The 19,721-nt window shown below is 47.5% G+C and overlaps 1 protein-coding gene across 3 annotated transcripts in view; it reads left to right on the top strand.

Annotated features, from left to right (window-relative positions):
- Nucleotides 1–19,721, top strand: part of zbtb16a (zinc finger and BTB domain containing 16a) — an 80,735-nt gene that overhangs the window by 48,449 nt on the left and 12,565 nt on the right. For all 3 annotated transcript variants that reach the window (XM_027004194.3, XM_027004211.3, XM_027004204.3), the window contains exon 4: nucleotides 91–177. In XM_027004194.3, the coding sequence (XP_026859995.2) occupies nucleotides 91–177 (87 nt within the window). The remainder of the gene's footprint in view (nucleotides 1–90; nucleotides 178–19,721) is intronic.

Below are 19,721 nucleotides of genomic sequence, written 5' to 3'. Positions count from 1 at the left end.
GGTTCATAGATAACTAATGTTGACAACATTTTGTTCAATGGCTGTTGAATGTCTTGTGAAGTGACGGGGGTCTCCTGTTTCTCTGCGCAGCTGGGGAGAAGGCCATCGTGTGTGACCAGTGCGGCGCCCAGTTCCAGAAGGAAGACGATCTGGAAGCGCACAGACAGATCCACACCGGTAAGAAGATGGCAGCTAATGCCACCTGCACACATCCACCACAAGGACACGGGTGAGAAACCTTCTCCCCGCATGTGGATGCACACACCTGGCAGTTCCATCTGTCACGGACAGGCGCGCGGTCTGTGTCCCTCGGCCTCCAAAAGGCTGGAGATAAATCACTACTGGTTTCCTTTCCAACTGTTGCATGAGGTGTTTACATGACTGAGTGTTAAGCAGTGGGATAAAGACTGACTGGAGTATTTATAAACAGATAAAACTTGAGTCATGGTCATGTGTGCGTGAAGATGATTCTGGAATCTTCCCTGGCATGCAGGCCAGTAGTTGAGCACTTACTGGAAAAGGCCTGGAAAAGCCAGCCAAGCTTTTTTTTTTTTTTTTTTTTAAATTTATTTATTTATTTATTTTATGGAAGGTGGGGGGGGCAGAGCCAAGAATGGCTGCAGGGGGTGCGCTTTTGGTCACAAATTCACTGCCCCCCCGAGGAGAATTATGGGGTGTAGTAACAGAACAGCCATAGACAAGCTTGGCCATGCCCGTTTGTTTATTAGTGTCCCCACAATAACAGCGGAAACCTCCCAGTAGTCGCTGGCACATGGCGCACACCACCGCCTCGCGCTTTCTTCGGCCCTGGTGAGAGGGAGCCGAAGGAAGCTTCTCTTGTTTCCACCACTGCCCACGTGGCTTGGCACCAGCGTGGGGTATGTGCTGACATGACGCTGACCAGGGCACGCTGACCTCTGCAGGTCCAGCAGGTGAGGCGGGGGGGTGGTCGGCCAAGTCGTGATGAGGCTCTTGGAGGTGTGGTGATGCGTGTGGTCCATGGTACACTGAGACCCTGCCAAGCCCCGACTCCTAACTCTCCCGTCAGGCCCAGATCTCTGTTCCTGCGAGAAGGTTCCGGCACTCAGTCACGCGCGCACGCTTGCGTGCACTCGTGTGTGCATACACGCGTGCACACACACATGCGTGCACACAATGGAGTCATCACTCGCACTGAGCTCATGCTACACATAAAACAGGCTATGCATGAACAACCATTTGATGATATATTGTAGCATGAATTTTGTATTGATATTCAGTAATGATTAAAAACATTAAAAGCTTCAGTTGCTGTTATCGAGAAGATCTGCATGTCCAAAGTGTCCTTGACCCAGATAAAAAGCATTCATGCTGAGTATACAAAAGTTACTTTGCACTTTTTTTCAAAAAGGCAGATGTCGTATCTTTTTTACACAGTAAACACTAAAAAAAAATTGGGTTGAGTAAATTGGAGCCGAGGGTCATGGTAAGCACAGTGTGGAGTGATGGACTCGAGGACTGTGGTAACAGTAGAATGAATTTGGGCGTCAGTCCCACACACTCCAGCAGCGTGCGAGGTGCCTTCTGTGTGCCCTCTGACATGCTCCCAGCCTCCTCATGCCGCTCCTCACCCAGGCCTCCTGCAGCACCTCCCTGATCCTGGCGCACGACTGGGGGCCACCATGCCTCCCGACAGGCTTACGGAAGGAAGTCGACGTGGCCCTGCCGACGGGGCCTCCGAGGAGCCTTCGGCGGTATGGGGGCCCGTTGTAAAGAGGGGTTAAATGGGGCTAACGATCTGAGAGGCATACCAGCAGAAAGCCTGGCTAAATATAGCCCCAGAGTCTAAAGCGAACGGCAGAGAGGGAGAGGGGGAAAAAACAAAAAAGCCAGCACGGACAGCGAGACTTGTCTTCCTGCCAGGGAGCTGAACAGCAGTGAGGCCAGCCTCCCCTGTGGCTACCAGGCTTATATTTTAAATGTGCTATAACGCATGGCTAGTTTGATACGCTGGCCTTTCTTTCTTTTTTTCCACAGTCCCTCAATATGTTCACCCATATGCTTCATTTCTGCAGCCTAGATAGAGTAGAAGTGGGTTATTAGGGTTGTGTGTGTGTGTGTGTGTGTGTGTGTGTGTGTGTAAATGTGGAAAATATACTTTTGAGGAGCGATTACTGACATGCATATGGCATTCTGAAAAATGTATTCGATTGTCCGTTTATTTGTTTATTTTCATATTTTAAGGAATGGTGTGAAGTCCAGGATCAGTAAGCATAAGGGTTTTTTTGTTTTTTGGGTTTTTTTTTAAACTTATTATTATCTTAAAATCAAGATCTCTCACCTGCTATTTCCTGAATAATACAGAATCTGACAATCTGGCCAAACTGTGCTGCTTCATGAAAACCATCACCCCCACGTGTTAGCACACACTCGCGCACAAGTGCCCACACACACATGCGTGCACGAACGCACGCACACACACGCAGAGACATGCACACCTGACCTTTCTAGTGGATATGTAACTCACTGTTGCACGGCCTTTGTAAATAGTTAATGGCTGTTGACATGGAGGTGCTGTTTACGCTAGCAAAAGTTTTCATGTGGTTGTAAACATCCAGGTCTCCGTTTTCAAGTTGGCAGCTTGTCGGGAGCAGGGCCAGTGTGGTTCGTGGAGCAGCCATCACTTCCTGTAATGCTATCTGAAGCCCTACTGCTGACCAGCTCACATGAGCTGCTTACTGGAACAGCCTCCACAGCCAGAACATTCCTGGAAAAGTTAGTTTGGCATTTTCGGAGCCTGACAATGGGAAGTGTGTGGCCTCCGCTTTCTTCCTTGGAGCTGATTTAATAGCTTATTTATTATGCCACTCACTTTAAAAGCAGTGCCATCCACTCTCAGCTCGTACTGCTTGGACTCTGTTACGTTGCAGAAGCGTCATGTCAGAATGGTCCCAAAAAAAAATCGTTCAAGGTGGTAGGGGAAAAAAACCCCAGGCATCTGAGCTTTGATGGCCAGCCTGAGTGTAGCAGCCACCAGGCAGCAGGGTGCTCTGCAATGCCGGGACTATGCCAGTATCCTGAAGTCATGCTCATCCCAGGGGCAGAACAGCCCTTCAATGGACACCATTGTAGCTCCCAGTGTGCGGTGCTGACATCAGAGGAATCAGCTGTTGCTGTACCCCAGCCTTTGGAAGGGGACCAAGCCACAGTACACCACTGTTTGCCTTACACCATGTTTTTGGTTTTTTTCCATTCTTCGCATGTGCTGTTCATTTACATGTGCTAATAATTTAGTGTTAAATCCCCTGAGCTTGCAGCATGACTGCCTGAGTGTTGGCCACATAAGAAGCTAATCTCTTTTCAATGGCTAAATACCATTAGAGAGACACGCAAATTATCAGATGAATATAACCTGGACAAAGGCAACTGGTCGTTGCTGTCGCTCTCTGGTTAGGTCAGAGCTGTGGGCCTTTAAGATAGGAGACGGTTAAGGCACCAAAATAGTTGGTAGTGTTCGGTGCCAGGACTTTGGGAGAAAAACAACATCATGTGCTGTTGCGGCACTGGAGCTGTGCGTCAACTAGAGCCTGACCTACTTTAAAGGGCAGAGCCCAATGTGAAGGGGCTTCAAATCCTTGATCACTCATCTCTTGGGATCGGAACAAAAAAGGAGCCAAAAAATAAATAAATCAGTGCAGTCCTGAATGTTGCTAAAGGGTTTTTTCACGTTGTGCTGCGTGCATTTTAAACAAGCCGGATTGATTCCAGTCTCGCCTTGGGTTCAGCACAGTGATATCATATGTAGCAGAGAGCCACATTTAGCACACTGGGGTGCTGTTCTGCCCCACGATGAGAGGATATGGTAGGAGAGGGTAGTTCTGGGATGTCTGTGGCTCCCGTGCAGGGTGGGGGGAGGGGGGGTATGAACGCTGTCTTGTTAACAGCGCTGTTATGACACGGAACAGAGGTAACAGAACAGACACCGCCTCTGCTTCTACAAATGGACCCCTTTTGGGCTCTCGCAAATCCTCTGGGAGCCTGTTCAGTCAGTGGTGGCTGTGTCCAGCCGGCACGGCAGCATCGCAGTCCCTCAGGCGGCGACTGTTGCGCTGTCTCCCAAGAAGCTGTGAGGCATGAGCGAACCGCTGACCGTCTGCATGTAAATCCAAAAAGAACGGCAACGACCCCCCCACCCCACCCTCTCAATTACCCCTCCTCCTTTTTAAGCCTTGTGTTACAGGGAAAACATGTGAGCCATTCTGGAGCAGGAACAGTGGATTTGCTTACTGGGAACACGGCGTGACTCCGTCAAACCAGGCCACAGAGTAAACACTTTCTTTCTCAAGCCAGAAATAGTTTTGACAGGGCAAGAGAAAAGCAAGAGGCCAACATGCCTGTGTTATTAAGGAAAGCGTAAAAGGAACTCCCCCTTTTTTGTTTTTCATTCCCATCCTCTCCCCCCCAGCCAACACACACACACACACACACACCACACACACACACACACACACACACACACACACACACACACACATCTGAAAATATCCCCCCAATCATGCACCCAGCACCCTGAACAACCCCCATCCTCTCTGTATGCCTGTGCCTGTCACTCACAAATGAGGTCTGTGCCACCGGTAAACAGGGGTCATGTCATACGTGTCCATTATCTCAGTCGCACCAGGTCCAGCAGAGCGTCTGTTAAGCATTTAGTTAATTGTGATGCTATTAACTTGTCAGAGTGCATTAAAGTTGTGCTACACACTGTGGGCATTTGTGCGCAAGGAGAAGGTGCTCGTGTAGGTTTCTGCAAAGACAGATTTGTAAGCCTAAGAGCGCGATGAAATGAAAACAGTGAGTGAAGGGTATGGCAGGGACTCGTAGAAAATTGGTGTTATGGTAAAAGGACGATGCAAGCAAAAGCATACATCACTGCTTAGCGCACTATTGTCAAGTGTCCAGACCTGAAGGTCAGAGTGCTTAGCTTGGCCTGAGCTGGGATGGCAACTGAAGCAGTGCCCATGTGCCGGTCAGCTGCCTGTGATTAAATGACTTATTAGCCATGCCAGACTCTATCCCCATATCTCATTTTACATCCATTACTGTGCAATCTGTCCCCCACTCCGGCAGAGGACCCATCTGTCTGAACCCCTCTCGCTTGCTCGCTCTCTCTCTCTCTCTCTCTCTCTCTCTCTCGTGTGCTTACGCTCGCTCACTCTCTCCCTCCGTATAGCTTATTTACATTCACTTTGCCATCCTCTGGGCTTGTAATCATGACGGGCTTTGTCACCCTTTATGTAAGCCGGGAAGCTTAATATCTTCAGTGAAAGTTCCTAGCAGGGGCATCTGTGAGAAAATCAAACACTTCATGAGAGATGGTGTCCTTCTGGTTTGGAGTGAGTTGCGAAGCCAACAGCTGGCCTAGCCAGGTCTTTCATGCTTAGACCGATTGTGTGTGCACTAGCATTTGACTCTGAGCTCTGGGGAGCCTCACACGCGCCACCTTGGAGGTCTTGGGATGAAATGAAGGGAGATCAAAAAGGTTGACGTGAACATGGCCATTCGGACTGCGTTTGGTCTGGCTGAAGAAGGTGCCTGTAGTTCATTTGATGCATAAATGCTTTGAAGTGGTGTGTGCGTGTCTCCTTGTGAGCGCGCTCTTGAACAGAAGGCTTTTTCTCCTCCCTACAGTCCAAAAATAAGGAGCACACAAGTGCTTGGCCACTGTTTCAGTCACTAAATTAAATCAAGTGTGGGCCAGACTAGCCTCTCTCCCCCCCGCCCCCAAAACTAATTTTTTTCCCCAGATAGGATCTAAATGAGTTTTCCAGTGGCTGAGATGCTCAGCTGGCTGATAGATACCATGTGCAGACGTGCGACCAACACCCAGAAGTAATCATCTGCTAGCAAGAATGTTTAACCATTAGTCGCCGTATAAATTCCCACAATGAGTCCTCCATTTATTGACTCTTGCGTTGCGCTCGCAGTCACCGAGGTGCGTGTTCTGCCTGGGAATGGTTGCCACCGGCCTTCGGAGGGGAGTCGCGTCAGACACGCGGCCGACATGCTGCTCCGGCTGTCCCCTGTCTAGCTTGGTGAGCTCAGCTCTGGCAGCAGGCCTTTGTAGCGTCTCTGCGTGACAGCCGCGGCGAGCATTGTCTCTCGCCGCTGATTTGACAGCAAAGGCTGACATCTAAATCCGCTCGAGCCTGCACCAAGAGAGAACCTCTGCGAGAGGGAGGCCCTTTGATGAGCGCCGCGAAGAGACTGCAACACTCGTACATCGGAATATAAAGATATTCCGATCAAAAAAGTTTTGTGCAGAGATTACGGACTCCTGTAGGCCCAGCGATTCACGGACTGCGAAAGGAAACCAGCAGGAAGCTCCCGATCTGCCCGCCGTCCCAGACCGAGATGTGTTGCAGCCTCCATCTACAATGAGGCTCATCCTGTGTTGAACAAGCATTAACCCCCCCCCCCAAACAAATCTGAATGCATTGTATCTCAAACGCTCATAGCCATAGTTAATTAGAGGTGAAGTGGAGGCGGGGCAGCATGAAATACAGGAAAATCTTTAGTGACGAGGATGATTATTATATTCATCATCATCATCGTAGTCATCATCATAAAAAGCACGCGCGCACACACACGCACCCGCGTGTGCGCGCACACACAGGCGCTTTTGTGATTGAGTTTCCCACCTTGAAGTATCCCCGTAATGGATTAACCCCTGTGCCATGGGTGCCTCAATAGAAAGGGATTCACTGGAGGCGCCACAGTGTAGCTCCACAATGGAGCGGGCCGCTTTTGTTCCCTCTACGGTTGGAGTAAATCTCCCCCTGTAATTAGATTTGAGCTGTTTGCAGACATCTCTAAAGTGATCGGTATAATACATAGAAAAAGTGGACCCTTTAATTTACAGTGCAAATATATTTCCATTAGAAATGGGGGATTTGGTTTGTTCATTTCCCAAAAAGAACAGGGGGGATGGGGCTGCTGAGAGCAGAGAGGGGAAAAAACACTCTTCTGTTACTTAATTGTAAACGCCGAGATTAGTGTGAACACTTCCAACCTTTCACCTCAAACAAAGGGGCGATCAGGTCTGGTTGCCTAGTGACATGGTTTTCACATTGGCCAATTTAGACGAGGACTTGGCTCTCACTACCTGTATCCATTCCGCTGGTGGAGCAACTCTGGCTCCATAATCGTGCTGGTGGTGGTGATGCCAGGCAGAAGAGAGCCTGCACCCCTTCTCCTTTGTACTCCTCTCTCTATCTCTTTCCACGTCTTTCTTTATCCCAGTCTTTCTCTCCATCTCTGTCGCTTTATTTCCCTCTCTGGCCTGCCCCTGTGAGCTCAGATGGGAGGCATTATCCCAGGAAGACTTGTTAACGGTACTTTCTAAGGCCAGGATTTGTTTTGATAGATGGCACCTGGCCGCTCACTGGTCAAACAAAGCAGAAGAAATGAAATTCCCAGTTAGATAAGCTACCACTGAAAACTCCTCCCACAGACTGGCCAGCAGTCAAACAGCCATGGGAGGGGTGGGGTATTCTAGTGCGCTTTGAACCTGCCAGTGTTTAGATGAAATGTCCGTGTTTTTGTACAGACTAACTCTGATGTATAGGAATTAGCACAAAGATTGTACTTTATTTACATGCACCACTAGAAAATAAAAACATTTTCAATACTGTTTTTTCTATAAGGTGTAACATTGATTTGAAAAGTGCCGGGGCCAAGAATGCGGACCGGGTTTTGCATTAAAGTCAGCTGCCCCTAAAATTCTTTAAGAACTCAAGACCTCAGGCATGCATGTTCAGTGAAGGACATCAACACTGGGAAGAGGAAAGGGGTTCCGGAAGGTTTTATGATTGCATTTGTCAAGTCTGTCGTCACTGAACAATACAAGAAGTAGGCTATCAGTACTATGGTTTAAAATGGAACTGTAGTACAGTTTTCTTTTAATTATTATTTGTTTCGTTTCCCAAAATGTCAGTTGTGCTACACTTATTACTCATCGTGTGACAGGAAAAAATATACGCATAATATAAACATGTTTTCTAATTCTGTCAATAGGAACATAATACATTTTGTTTTATTGACTAAAATAAGCATATGATTGTAATTATTATTGAATAAATTAACCAGCTTGTAGTGGAAACTAATATTTTCAGAGTACACACTGTGATGGGGACAAAATCAGCCATTTCACAAAGGGGTAGGGGCATGTTGAGGTGTAAATAATGTCCATGTCTATAAGGCCTTTTTAGTACTGTGTATGGAAGATTCTGCTGCTCTGATTAATAGCATAAATGAATTTTCACAAACAGTTAGTAATCCTTTAGCATCAATTTGGAGCGAATTTAGTGCATGTAGCATGTGAAAGTTTCTACCAACTTGAGAGACGGCGGGTGAGGGAATGCTGACCTGGCAGGCACCCTCTGTGTGGGAGTGGCAGTCCGTTTACAGTGCAGCTCAGCGCACATGCCGCACTGACCACCGGCGCTGGAATGTGATTGATTACGTGGGATTTGCGCCATTGAGAGCCCTCTCTGCGGCTCCAGGGGTCATGGGGTCATCTCATCCGCAGACCGGCTCCCTTTTGTACAGTGCAGGCCCGGAGAAGAGCCACCCCACACCCTCCCCCACCTCCATCCTTCCTCACCCTGGGAAAGTGGGGGAAGGGAATGTCAATTAAACAACCCCCCCCCCCCCAGGCCTTCGTGTCTTTAAGGAGAGAACTGGTGTTAAACTCACACAGCACTTTCCTTTTAAAAGCATTGACATAAAATCTATTGAACTACATAGGCAAATGAAGCAAAGGTTATGAGGCTGTAAGGTCTCCTGTTTTTACTTCATAAGAGAACAATGATTGAGAATGTTGAGAATAATCTTGGCGTGCAGTTAGAAGCTTCAAAGCACAGCTATTATTAAAGAAATATTCTGCAGCTTTTAGCAACAGAATGGCAAGGGCTTGGTTTGGAAAAGTATGCTCTAGATGCAAGAGCTTGCTTTGGTAAATTGTATTTTACATATGAGTATGTAAATGTGAAACCAAACAGCTTGCTTTATTTAACTGTTTACTTTGAGCTCTCTCCACCACAATTGGTCTATCCTGTATGCATTGTTCAACCAGCCAAAAACATGCTGTTTAACCAGTTTTGGCCAAAATCTAGAACACAATGATCACTGCCCCCACCTTCTCTCTGAAAGAGAAAGAGGGAATTGGTTTGGCAATTTGCTGAACTTTGACAAGTGAGGCAAAGCGGCCATTAGCCACCCTGCCATGGAAGCCTTTGATGTTTGTTCAGCCAGGCCTCAGGATGACAGTGCAATTCAAAAAATGCGTGAGTCCTTGCCCCTCAGGCTCCTGTCTTTGTGGTCATAGGACCTGGATTATACTTTAACCCTAAGGAAGGTCTTCGGGAAGGGTGAAAGGCCAGTGATCTTTAAACGAGAGAGAGTGAGTGAGTGTAAGCCCTTTCTCTTCTCTCAGGAATGCAGTATCTTTTTTACGCAGGAGCCTTAGCAGCCAGGGTTTCCCCGCAGTGAGAGGCATTCACCGGAGGCCGGTCAGGAACAACACCCTGATGGAAGCTGTTCCAACTTTTTGATTTTACCACCGATCTTCCTTCCAGCAGTCAGAGATGCGTGCTGTAATGGACCAATGATGCGAACCTGCTTGAGAAACAGGGCTCATCAGCCTATCAGAGAAGAGAGTTCCAAAATGAAACTGGACTGCTTCTCTTTCCTGTCCATTTTTTACTGTGTAGTGTGTATTGGATCTAAGCATGAATGGAATGTGGGTGTACATGGGTGTGTATGCGTTTAGTGATTGTGACTGAGACACAGTATAGGCTCCAGTCCGTAGCCATGCATTATCCTAAAAAAACAGGACATTCCCAACATAGCACAGGTCTTCATGTGCATAGTATAACCCCCTTTATTGTTTACGCCATTTATTTGAATTTGAAAGCCCTAAATTATTTGTAACATTAGTTCAACTACCATAATATCCAAACAGATCATTAGTAGTATGTATATCCAGTTCCTTTAATTTACAGTGTTTAAACAAAACATATTTTTGTTGAAAATATATTCCAACAATAAAAGACATATTTAATCTGAATTACTATGCCTTTAAATTTAATATGGCCATTATTTGAGAGGAAGTGTTCATGTTTTACGGGACATCTGTATATGGTATCCATAGAGAGGAGGTCATTTGAGGTCTGTCCCGTTCTCTCCTACCATTACGCTTGTATGGTCATAGCCTCTGAGGTCAGACAAGCTGATATAGCTCCCCCTGCTGGTAGACTATCTGTCAGTGCACGCACTGGACAGCTCTACCCTCATTTATTGTGTCTTCCTCTATTTATTTATTTTTTTAAATTTCAGGTGTTTTTACACTGATTTTTTTTTTTTTTAAAGCTAGCTTCTAGGTTGTCAACATTTGTTAAAAACACATTTCTTCATTTGTAAGCTTAATGCATTTCTGCAGTTTCACAGTGGGTTTATGCTTATGATGCAAGAAGCCATTTTAGGTCAGATTATTTTGTTTGATATAGGAACTTCCAAAATAAACAAAGAACTGTAGCATTTCATGTTCTGTATTGGTCTGAAATCATATACGAGTTATATTCATGCCCACTGTATCCTGCACATGTGGACACTGCATATGAGAATCTGTCTGGACTGTTTCCCCTGGTGCTTTTCCCCCCTTTTGTTTGCTGCTAACAAAGCACAGTAATTAAACATGGCGACAATAGTCTTGGCAGATATTGACATAAAAATTGCGAGTTGAACGTGCTGTGCCGCATCATTGATCTGACTAGGCTGCAGCTTCTCATTTATGCACGTATATCTGTGACTCCTTGAGCAGGTAGTAGGTGTACATGGCACACAGAGTTTACTGAATCCTGCCATTGAGCCGTCCAGGCAAGGGCTGCCTCCTCCGAACGCTGGAGACCTTCTGCTCCCGGCGCTCCGGGGACTCCGGCAGGGGCATGCCGGCACATCCCAGCGCATGCTTTACTGGGCCAGCCCGGGTGAAGGAAGAACGCTTGCACTGTGGCTGTTGGTTGGACCCTGACGTGTGGAGAGGTCGTGAGAGTAATTAGTACATCACAGTGCATCATAGAACATCATAGCACATCTTCGTTCTTCATCTTTTCAGACAGAACAAAAGGTCTGGTGACAGGTTGGGACAGATGTACAGAAGTTGTATAGATTGAATCTGTACAGAAGTTGTATAGATTGAGCAGTAGGATATTATAATCTCCTTTCAGTTAGAGCGAGAAGGTTTTCGCCATCTTTGTCCATTGGCAAAGGTTTGGTGAATAGGTAGTGGAGCTGGGACAGACAAGATCTCAGATGACCTGCTCTACAGTGTGCTGATCAACCATTCAGAGCAGATTTGCTCTTCCATATATAATGACAGAGCGGTGTGTGTGTGTGTGTGTGTGTGTGTGTGTGTGTGTGTGTGTGTGTGTGTGTCTGTCTGTCTGAGTGGTGTGAGTGGGAGTTTGCAAGCAGCACTACTGTGTAAACTCACATGGGTAATGCTTTTGGGCTCCGAAAGCCCTCCACCCTTTTAAAAGCTCATTACCACTGAGACAGTAAATTAGCAGGTGTTATCACGCAGGATAAATGACAAACCGATGAGAGCATCTCCTCTACCATCAAGCAGAAATTAATTAGACTCCATCTAAATTGAAGCGCTAGCTAAATCATCACAACACATTCACACTTTTCAGACATTTCGCAAGCTCTGCATTTAGACACTGATAATGTCTTCTCTGCAATTTTTTTTTTGATCTTTTGGCGAAGTAGAACGCTCTTGACCCGTCATCCTGCTGCATCTTAATGTAACTCTTGTCTAATGTCTTTTCTAATGCACTCTTTGGCCCATCCCGGCTCAGCCTTTCTCCTCCACGTTTTCATCATTCGATTCCACGAAGGCTTTTTTGTTGTTGTTTTTGTTGTTGTTTTTGTTGTGGTTGCCCCCACCCCTCTTTACTTGTAAGTGTACATCTGCTGTGCTGTGTGTCTGCAAAGCTAAATCAATTGGCTTTCTAATGGAATTAAAAGGGGCTGAAGTGATGGAGGCGGCCGCTGTATTAGTTGCTTCAGAAGCACTCCCCCAGGCCTCTCTTCCCAGAGCTCTGATGCAGCTTGATCGACACTCAGCTGATCTATAAATAAAGTCTTTTCTTCCCTCACAAAGGCTTTGTGGTTGACGGTTTGTCTTCAAGGTCAGGGGAAGCCCACTCTGAATAAACACATTTCAAAGATCATTTAGAAAATGACCCAGGCCTAATTGAGACGGCCGCTTTCTGTCAGCGATTTAGAAGGAAGGGGCTCCCTTGAAAATTCTTTGCTTTTTTTTTTTTTCCTCCTCACCACCCCCAAGCATGATCTTAGATCTTTGGGCAACTTGCTGCTTAAAAAATGTTCGATTTTTGGGTTGCTATAACAGCACGTGATGTGATTTAACTGCCAGGGAACATTTGCGTAAATAGCAAAATGACAGACAGTACAGTATTGCCTATGCACGCACATCTTATGCCATCGCTAAAATGCTGACATACTCTACAAGCTCCATATGATCCTGTTTTGCACAAGAAATATCCTTGTTTTTTTACGATCGCTCGCGAGTTGTTTAGATACCCCACGTCTGCCGTTCTCCATTTCATTCCTGTTATTTTGTTTATGGGGCCCTGGAGCTATGCTGTAGAGGACACACTGTTGCTCTGTAATGCCACCAGCTTCCAATTTATGGAGCATGTTGATTACCATCCATTTTTCTGTTTAAGCCTCTTATGTTAGAGAGTGCCTTCACTGCGACTCCAGCTCTCGTGCTGAGCATTCGTCCGGAGTGGTGAATTTAAAACGCGCCTCTCCTTAGTTGAGCCCAATAAAGCAAACTTGCTTTGGCCATCAGGAAGGTGATTCGGCCGCGGCCACTGCCTTGTCCTCAGCTCCATTTCCTCTAATAGCCCCAACAAAAGCCTACATTAAGCTGGAAAGAGGCATGCCGTTCCTATTCTACCTAATACCTTTGGCTTTATAAGTCATTTGGCCATGGTACTCTTGAAGCATTCGAGTATGATTAACACTGCTCCTGCTTTTGGGGGTTGGTATTGGGTGGGCTTCATGCTTTAGCCCCCCCCCCCTTTCTTCTTTCCCTGTTTTTGTAGACACAGTTCCACGGTTCCATTCTCTCCATGCTCCCGTCTCGGAAAAAAACAAAAACCTTCGGTCTCCGTCAGTACGATGGGAGGGTGCTGGTGGGGCTGTGGGGGCCACCTAAAGCTTTTTGTGCAGTGGGAAAGTGTGTGTCAGCGGCCAGTGAGAAAAGGCACTCTGGTCATTTGGCCCCAGTAAAAGCTTGAAAGTGTAAAGATTAGGGACGTAAGGGGTCGAGCCAAGAGGCTATGACTAATGCGGCTGGTCATTCACAACCCCTGCTACATTGTCTGTCCACTGTCCAGATGGCCAGTGGGGATAAAGCATGGAAAGAGCAGGTCTGAATGAATTCCAGTGCAAGACTCCCATTCAGATTTATCGTATAGCAAAGGAAATCTTGGTCATACACACACATGCACGCACACACACACACACACACACACACACACACATATACACACACATATATATATATATATATATATATATATATATATATATATATATATATATATATATATGCGTAGGCCAGGCCAGCCAGATTAGATCTGTGTGTACAGAGATGGGTGATGGATTGGCCTGCATGCTGCTTAGAACCTGTGCTCAGGACTTATCGCCTTTCCTCTCTGAATGAGCAGCTATTGCAAAAGCTGCATGCCAAATGTCTGTCAACAACCAAACAAGCATTTGCAGCAACAGTAAGAGAAAGGCCATAAACAAACGTCTCCAAAGGTAGAGGTCATGTGGCTGAGACTGGCCCGCTCGCGCCCGTAGGCTGCAGGGGCTGGGCGTGGCTGGCTGCTGCGTGGGTGGGGAGCATGGTTTTGTTTCGCCCTGCGCTGCAGGGTTTCTGGGGTCCCGTCTCAGATCCAGAGGAGAGGCAGAGGTGGAGGAGCCCACTTTATTCATGCTCACCCGCGCTGGTCTGCCTCGCTCTCCTCAGTGGAAATTCATCACCTGCTGCTCGCTGCCATCCGCCTGGGTACTTCCCAGGGGCGGGGCCACATGCTGTCACTCAGTTTCAGCCAGCTTTGCATGCCAGTCACAGTCCACTGTAAGAGCAAAAATGAAGGAACCAATGATGCTCTGAGATGAATTATTTGTATGGACGTCTTCTACTTCGTGCTGAGTTAGATCTCTTCCGCACTCAGAGTTTTGTTTGCCTTATCTTTTTGCCGCTTTGAATGCAAGAGATTTTTATTGTTTACAATCTCTGAATATTCAGTGTTCCGTGTGCACAGCAGGATTCAAATAAGCTTGTATATCAGATATGTCAAACGGATTAGAAATACATCTTAGCTGTTTCCATTGATTGGAAAGATCGTGTTAAACCGTTTTAAAAGATTAGCTGGCTCCATTATTAACAAAAATAGCTAAGGATCAAAGTGACGTGGCATCAGTAAACAAACAGTTGGGCATTTTTAGCAAAGGAAAGAGAAACTGAACTTTCACATTATTTCCTCTTTGCAGATCTTTTTCACGGTGGCAGTTTGTCATTTGGTGGAACAGTGTAATTTATTTTCATCCTCCTGATGGGTTTCCCAGTAATGGACTTGCATAGAGAGCATTTTTACATATACCCTGAAGGGAAACAATACACACACACACACACACACACACACACACACACACACACACAAACACACTGCTTTGCTCACAACAAATAACAGCTCACAGAGTGACTGCAGAATTGCAAATATTACAGGTTGTGAGAAGAGTTGATTCTGTAGCCTGCATTGATTGACTCAAATTCAGTAATGAATTTTGATCAACATTAGTATTTGAACTATAGAATTAATGGCATAACAGTAATGGTGATTGTCGACTTGGAAGAGTGAAGTTACATTTTCATGAGAGGAATATGTTCCGCTTGCTCGGGTATTTATCTGTCCTTATTCTAAGTTATGAGAGATTTTTTGCTTGTAAGATCTGTGTGGTCTGTGCCTTTTGGCCTTTTAGATTCATACAGTCCAGAGCAAAGGCAACTGTGATCGATCAGTTAGGCATAGCGGCCCCTGCTGGCCTTCCTACAGAATTACAGCCTGTGAAATGCTCACTTGTGGCCAATGAGGGACACTGAATACTGACACCCTTGGCAACCATTCGCCTGGTTGCCACAGCCAAGCAGGCAAGCAATTCGGAAGCCAGCTGTACTGCAGGAGCTGTTCCTTCTCATTTGCAGTTCATTTATCTCCCATCTCCGCAACCCTCGCCAGCACACACACACAAACATGCGCACACAGACACACAAGCTCCCACTGGTAACCCCATCTCCATTGTGCCCAATCAGCTGTGCAAAGTAAATGGCATCTATCCCCCGCCCTTTTATGCATTCAAAATAGCTCGCACATGCACGCTGCAGCCAGCACTGTCCTCGCCACGGATACACAGTAGCAGCGGCATCAGTATGCAGACATCATACCGTCATGCAGACAGACACTCATGCATGCTCATGCGCGGGCGTGTGCGCGCGCGCAAGCGTGCACGCACACAAACAAACAAGCACACACACAAACAAGCACACAGACACACAGATGCCCAGGCATTCAGTCACTATTACTCCTAAACCATAGATCAATAACAATGGCAAATCGGACAGTGTGCAAGGCAACCACTTTAGTTGTGTATTGTTGTCATGGCATCTGTGCTTAAGACTGTATTTCTGCTTTTATTCCACGCGGCTGCGTGCGGCAGTTGGTGGATGAGGCACCGCCCTGCATGGTGAGCGCTTCGCGTGCGGGCTATTATGTGCATGGCCAGGAGAAGGCAGATTAGAATGCATGGGCTCCAAGTAGTTGGTATTCAGTCAGAGAGGGTGAGATCTAGTCCAGCACACGGCAGTCATACAAATGGAACGCAGCTGATAAGTAGCGGGCGGTGTTGGGCGGTGCGTGAAGCTCAGGCAGAGGAGGGCGGTGTGCGCAGCCCAGGCGCTGGAGGGGAGGGTAGCATCGCTTGCTGAAGGACCCATCAGCACTGTAAACCAGAGAGAGCGGCAGACACACACCGCACTCCACCCCCTGCCCCCCCCACTCCCCCACTCCTTGGTATGAATCTGCCGTATCTCATTCCCTGCACTAATTCCAATTTAATTGCCAGTGGCCTGAAGCCTCCTCAATAGGAGTAACAAATGGTTTGATTTTGTAGACTTCATCAGACTGCATTTTAAATGCGACACACTAACCCCGCTCGAATGCCAATGAAGACGGGGAGAGGCTGCCTGTTTACTAATTATCCTTTTTCTTACTGGGAGCCGCACTGCGAGGGTTGTCTGATTAAATCGGATTTGTGGAATGGGGGAGAGGAGTGAGTGCGGCCCTCTGCTTTGTAAACCATCCTGAGCCGGGCGAGGGCCAGCCGCACACTGTAAATTTCCCCTCTCTTAAAGGCGCACAGTGCCTTTCCAAACCCCAATGAAGAACCAGGCAAGAGAAGCCGTAAATACCCCCCCCCCCCCACATCGTTTATGATCTGTTATCACTCCATTCATCAGCCAGTCACAGGATAATCAATAAAGTACTCTCAAAAAGGACAAATGACTTTTTTACAGAAGGAAGCATGACTCCCATACTGCCCACCTCCTTATGCTCACACTACCAATAACATCCTTAGGGATGCAAACTTCACTGTGGCCAAGTTAGAACCACAGCCCTCTGCTCTAATCTGTCTGTAAGTGACACCAAGGAACGGACGTTGGGACAGGACGAACTGTTCTTACTCCGTTCCTAAATGCTCCTGCCTTCCTAAGCTCAACTGTTTACAGTTTGCTCCTTCCAGTCACATCTGGGATGGTGTTGAAAGCTCAGTTAATTATGAAGAATCTGTTTGCAACACCTGTCAAACTCAGTGGGGCCAGTTTCTTCCATGTGGGGTTTGTGAATGATGAAGATGTTTTCTCTGTCTAAATGGACACTGGAGGAACCATATGGTTGCATGACATTATCTTGAGGTAATTAATATGGCATCCACAATGACATCTGGTGGCATTATTCTGTCCGCAAGCAGCGCATCTCACTGGGCCCAAGCTGCAGCCCACCACCGTGAACGTGAATTATCTGTAGCTATTATTGGCGCAAAGTCTGTGAGTAAAGTAGTCATCTTGCTGCGTTAATGGAAGGTGCACTGTCCTCGTTCTTTTCCGCCTCTCCCTCGGCTAGAAAGCGCTCCACGACTGCAGTCGCCGTCGTTGTAAAGAGCGGCGCACCGCGGGACACCACGTCCCGCGTGGCTGGTGCGCTGTGCCATTTTCGGGACACTGCGGCATCAGTGGCGTGGATTTGAAAGGTATACCCTCAGAGGCCAACACCACTTTGATAGTAGCACACAAAATGTTATTTTGCTTTTCCGCTCACTCCCACACCCTCTCTCTCTCTCTCTCGCTCTCTCACCCCCCAACCCACCCTGTCTCTCTCCTCCTCTCCCGCTCACTCTCCCCTGCCATTACCCATACCTCCCCCCGTTAGATCAATAAACAATTCATTCAGGCTCTTTTCTTTGCTTTCCTTGTCAACGCCACAGAGGTGTTTTGAATGCATTAAGGCTGCACTCGTTCTTGTCGTCTGTGCGGTATTCCAGATCGGAGCTGTCAGTGCTGTTGCTCAAGCCTGCAGCTCCTCTAATGCCACATTATGCCCCAGCACTCACCGGGATTACAGCGGCGCGCGTCTCTCCCTGTACTCTGGCCTCATTAGGTGACAGCCTCCACGAGCGTGAGCCGATGGACTCCTCACGTCACGAGCACACAGACGTCCCTGCACACACTCACAGCCCCAGACTATTGCAAGTCACCGCTGGAATAGTTTGGACTCCTAAGATACTTGTAGTAGTCTGTCACAGACATTCACGAGCACTGTCTCCTTGCTCGTCTTTATGTCTCTGTCTTTGTTACTTTCTCTTGTTCTCTTGTGCTTTCAGCCTTTCTTCTTTCTCTCTCAGAAGCAGACATGGTCCCTGCTGCCATGTTTAAGACAGAGAAGCAAAAAGACAGACATAAAGGGGCAGAGCTAGAAGGGTGTGTCTGTCTGTCTCTGTGTCTGTATCTGTGTGCGTCTGTCAGTGTGTGTGCGTGCAAGCTTGTGTGTGTGCACGTGCTCTCCACCTCTCCAATCGGTCGTGCTTGTCTGTCTGAGGTACAGGCATGAGACCCCTTGGTGTTTGGTTTTCACTGAGCATCGTGTTACCGTGGAAATGAATGGCTCGGAAAGACTTTAGATGCAGCTTTAGCTTCTAAAGCCCAAGCCCAAAGTGAGCAGAGAGCAGCCTTTAGCAACACAGTCCCCCAGTGAAGCCACAATGTGCTCATTTATGCTTCCCAATTATAATTAAGACACACTCTTCAAGAAAATCATTACCCAGCTCAAGGGGGAGAATAACTACAGTGCTCTCTGCTTGGCCCCCTGGATGCTCAGCATTTTCGACTGCAAACAGTTCAGGAAGTGGGAAATCCTCCCACTGGTTTTGTAAAAGAGTTTTTTCTGGTTGCATTTCTGCCTTTTCTTTGCAGTCGCACATGTGCCTGTGCTTGGAGTCGGGGTGTCATGTGGTGTTACCAGACTGGCCATATTGTGTGACCCCCCCCCCACCTCCACCCCTCTCACTGGATGCCCCGCCAAAGTCCCTGCCACCCCTGAGCGCTCAGCATCTTCTCCCCCACTTGCCCTCTGCAGCTGGCCCTGCTGACCCCTCACCCCATCCTGCTGTTGAGCAGGGCCTCTCCCACGAGGGCGTGCACGGAGGTGCCTGCTGCAGCACCCACTCTCGCTCTGCGCCCCCTCTCTGAGTGACAGGTTCTGCACGCGTACACAGGCCACTTGCCATGTGCCCCGGTGTCGTAGAGCGCCATCCGTCATAAAGCTTTCAGCTTGACCACTGTTCCCTAGCCGTCTTATAAGATTCATTGCATGGTGCGAGTCTCTGCCTGCCCTATCGAACCCAATCATAGACTACCACATGTATGCAACATTCTAGATCTACTCTCTCAGTGCCAAGGCAACAATATTAATATATATATATATATATATATATATATATATATATATATATATATATATATATATATATATATATATATAACGTATATAAAACTACAGTACAGTTAATGCATTCAGTCTGCAAAGTTGCACATGTGGTGCGCGGAAGACTGTAGGTACTATATACCAGCAGTGCGTTATATTCCCCGTCTCCCCCACCGGTTCCCACACATGGGGAGCTTAATCACACAGTCTCACCAGGCGGCTCACGGTCCCCCGCGCACTGTCTCCTGGCATCCGCGCTTTTGTGTTTGCTCTCGCGCAGATCAGAGCCTCGGTGCGCCTCTCCTCCCACACCACGGTGGAGGGATCTTCACTCAGCAACAGGTGACATCTGCCGGGGTGACGGACAGAGCAGCAGGAGTTTGTTTTCCATCAGCGCCGCCAAAATGAGAAACAAGATAATTGGCGACAGTCTCGCTGGCTTCGGAGCAAAGCGCACGTGGGCTCAGCTGCCCCCCGTTCGCCCTCCCTCTGGTGCAGCGCACGCGGGCATGCTGACAGCCTCGCCAGCTCCACTCTCCCACT

The sequence above is a fragment of the Electrophorus electricus genome, chromosome 8 (assembly GCF_041902795.1).
Source record: "Electrophorus electricus isolate QZ-2024a chromosome 8, ASM4190279v1, whole genome shotgun sequence".
NCBI lineage: Eukaryota > Metazoa > Chordata > Actinopteri > Gymnotiformes > Gymnotidae > Electrophorus > Electrophorus electricus.
The sequence above is the reverse complement of the archived record's forward strand: the minus strand, read 5'-3'. Positions and strand labels throughout refer to the sequence as shown.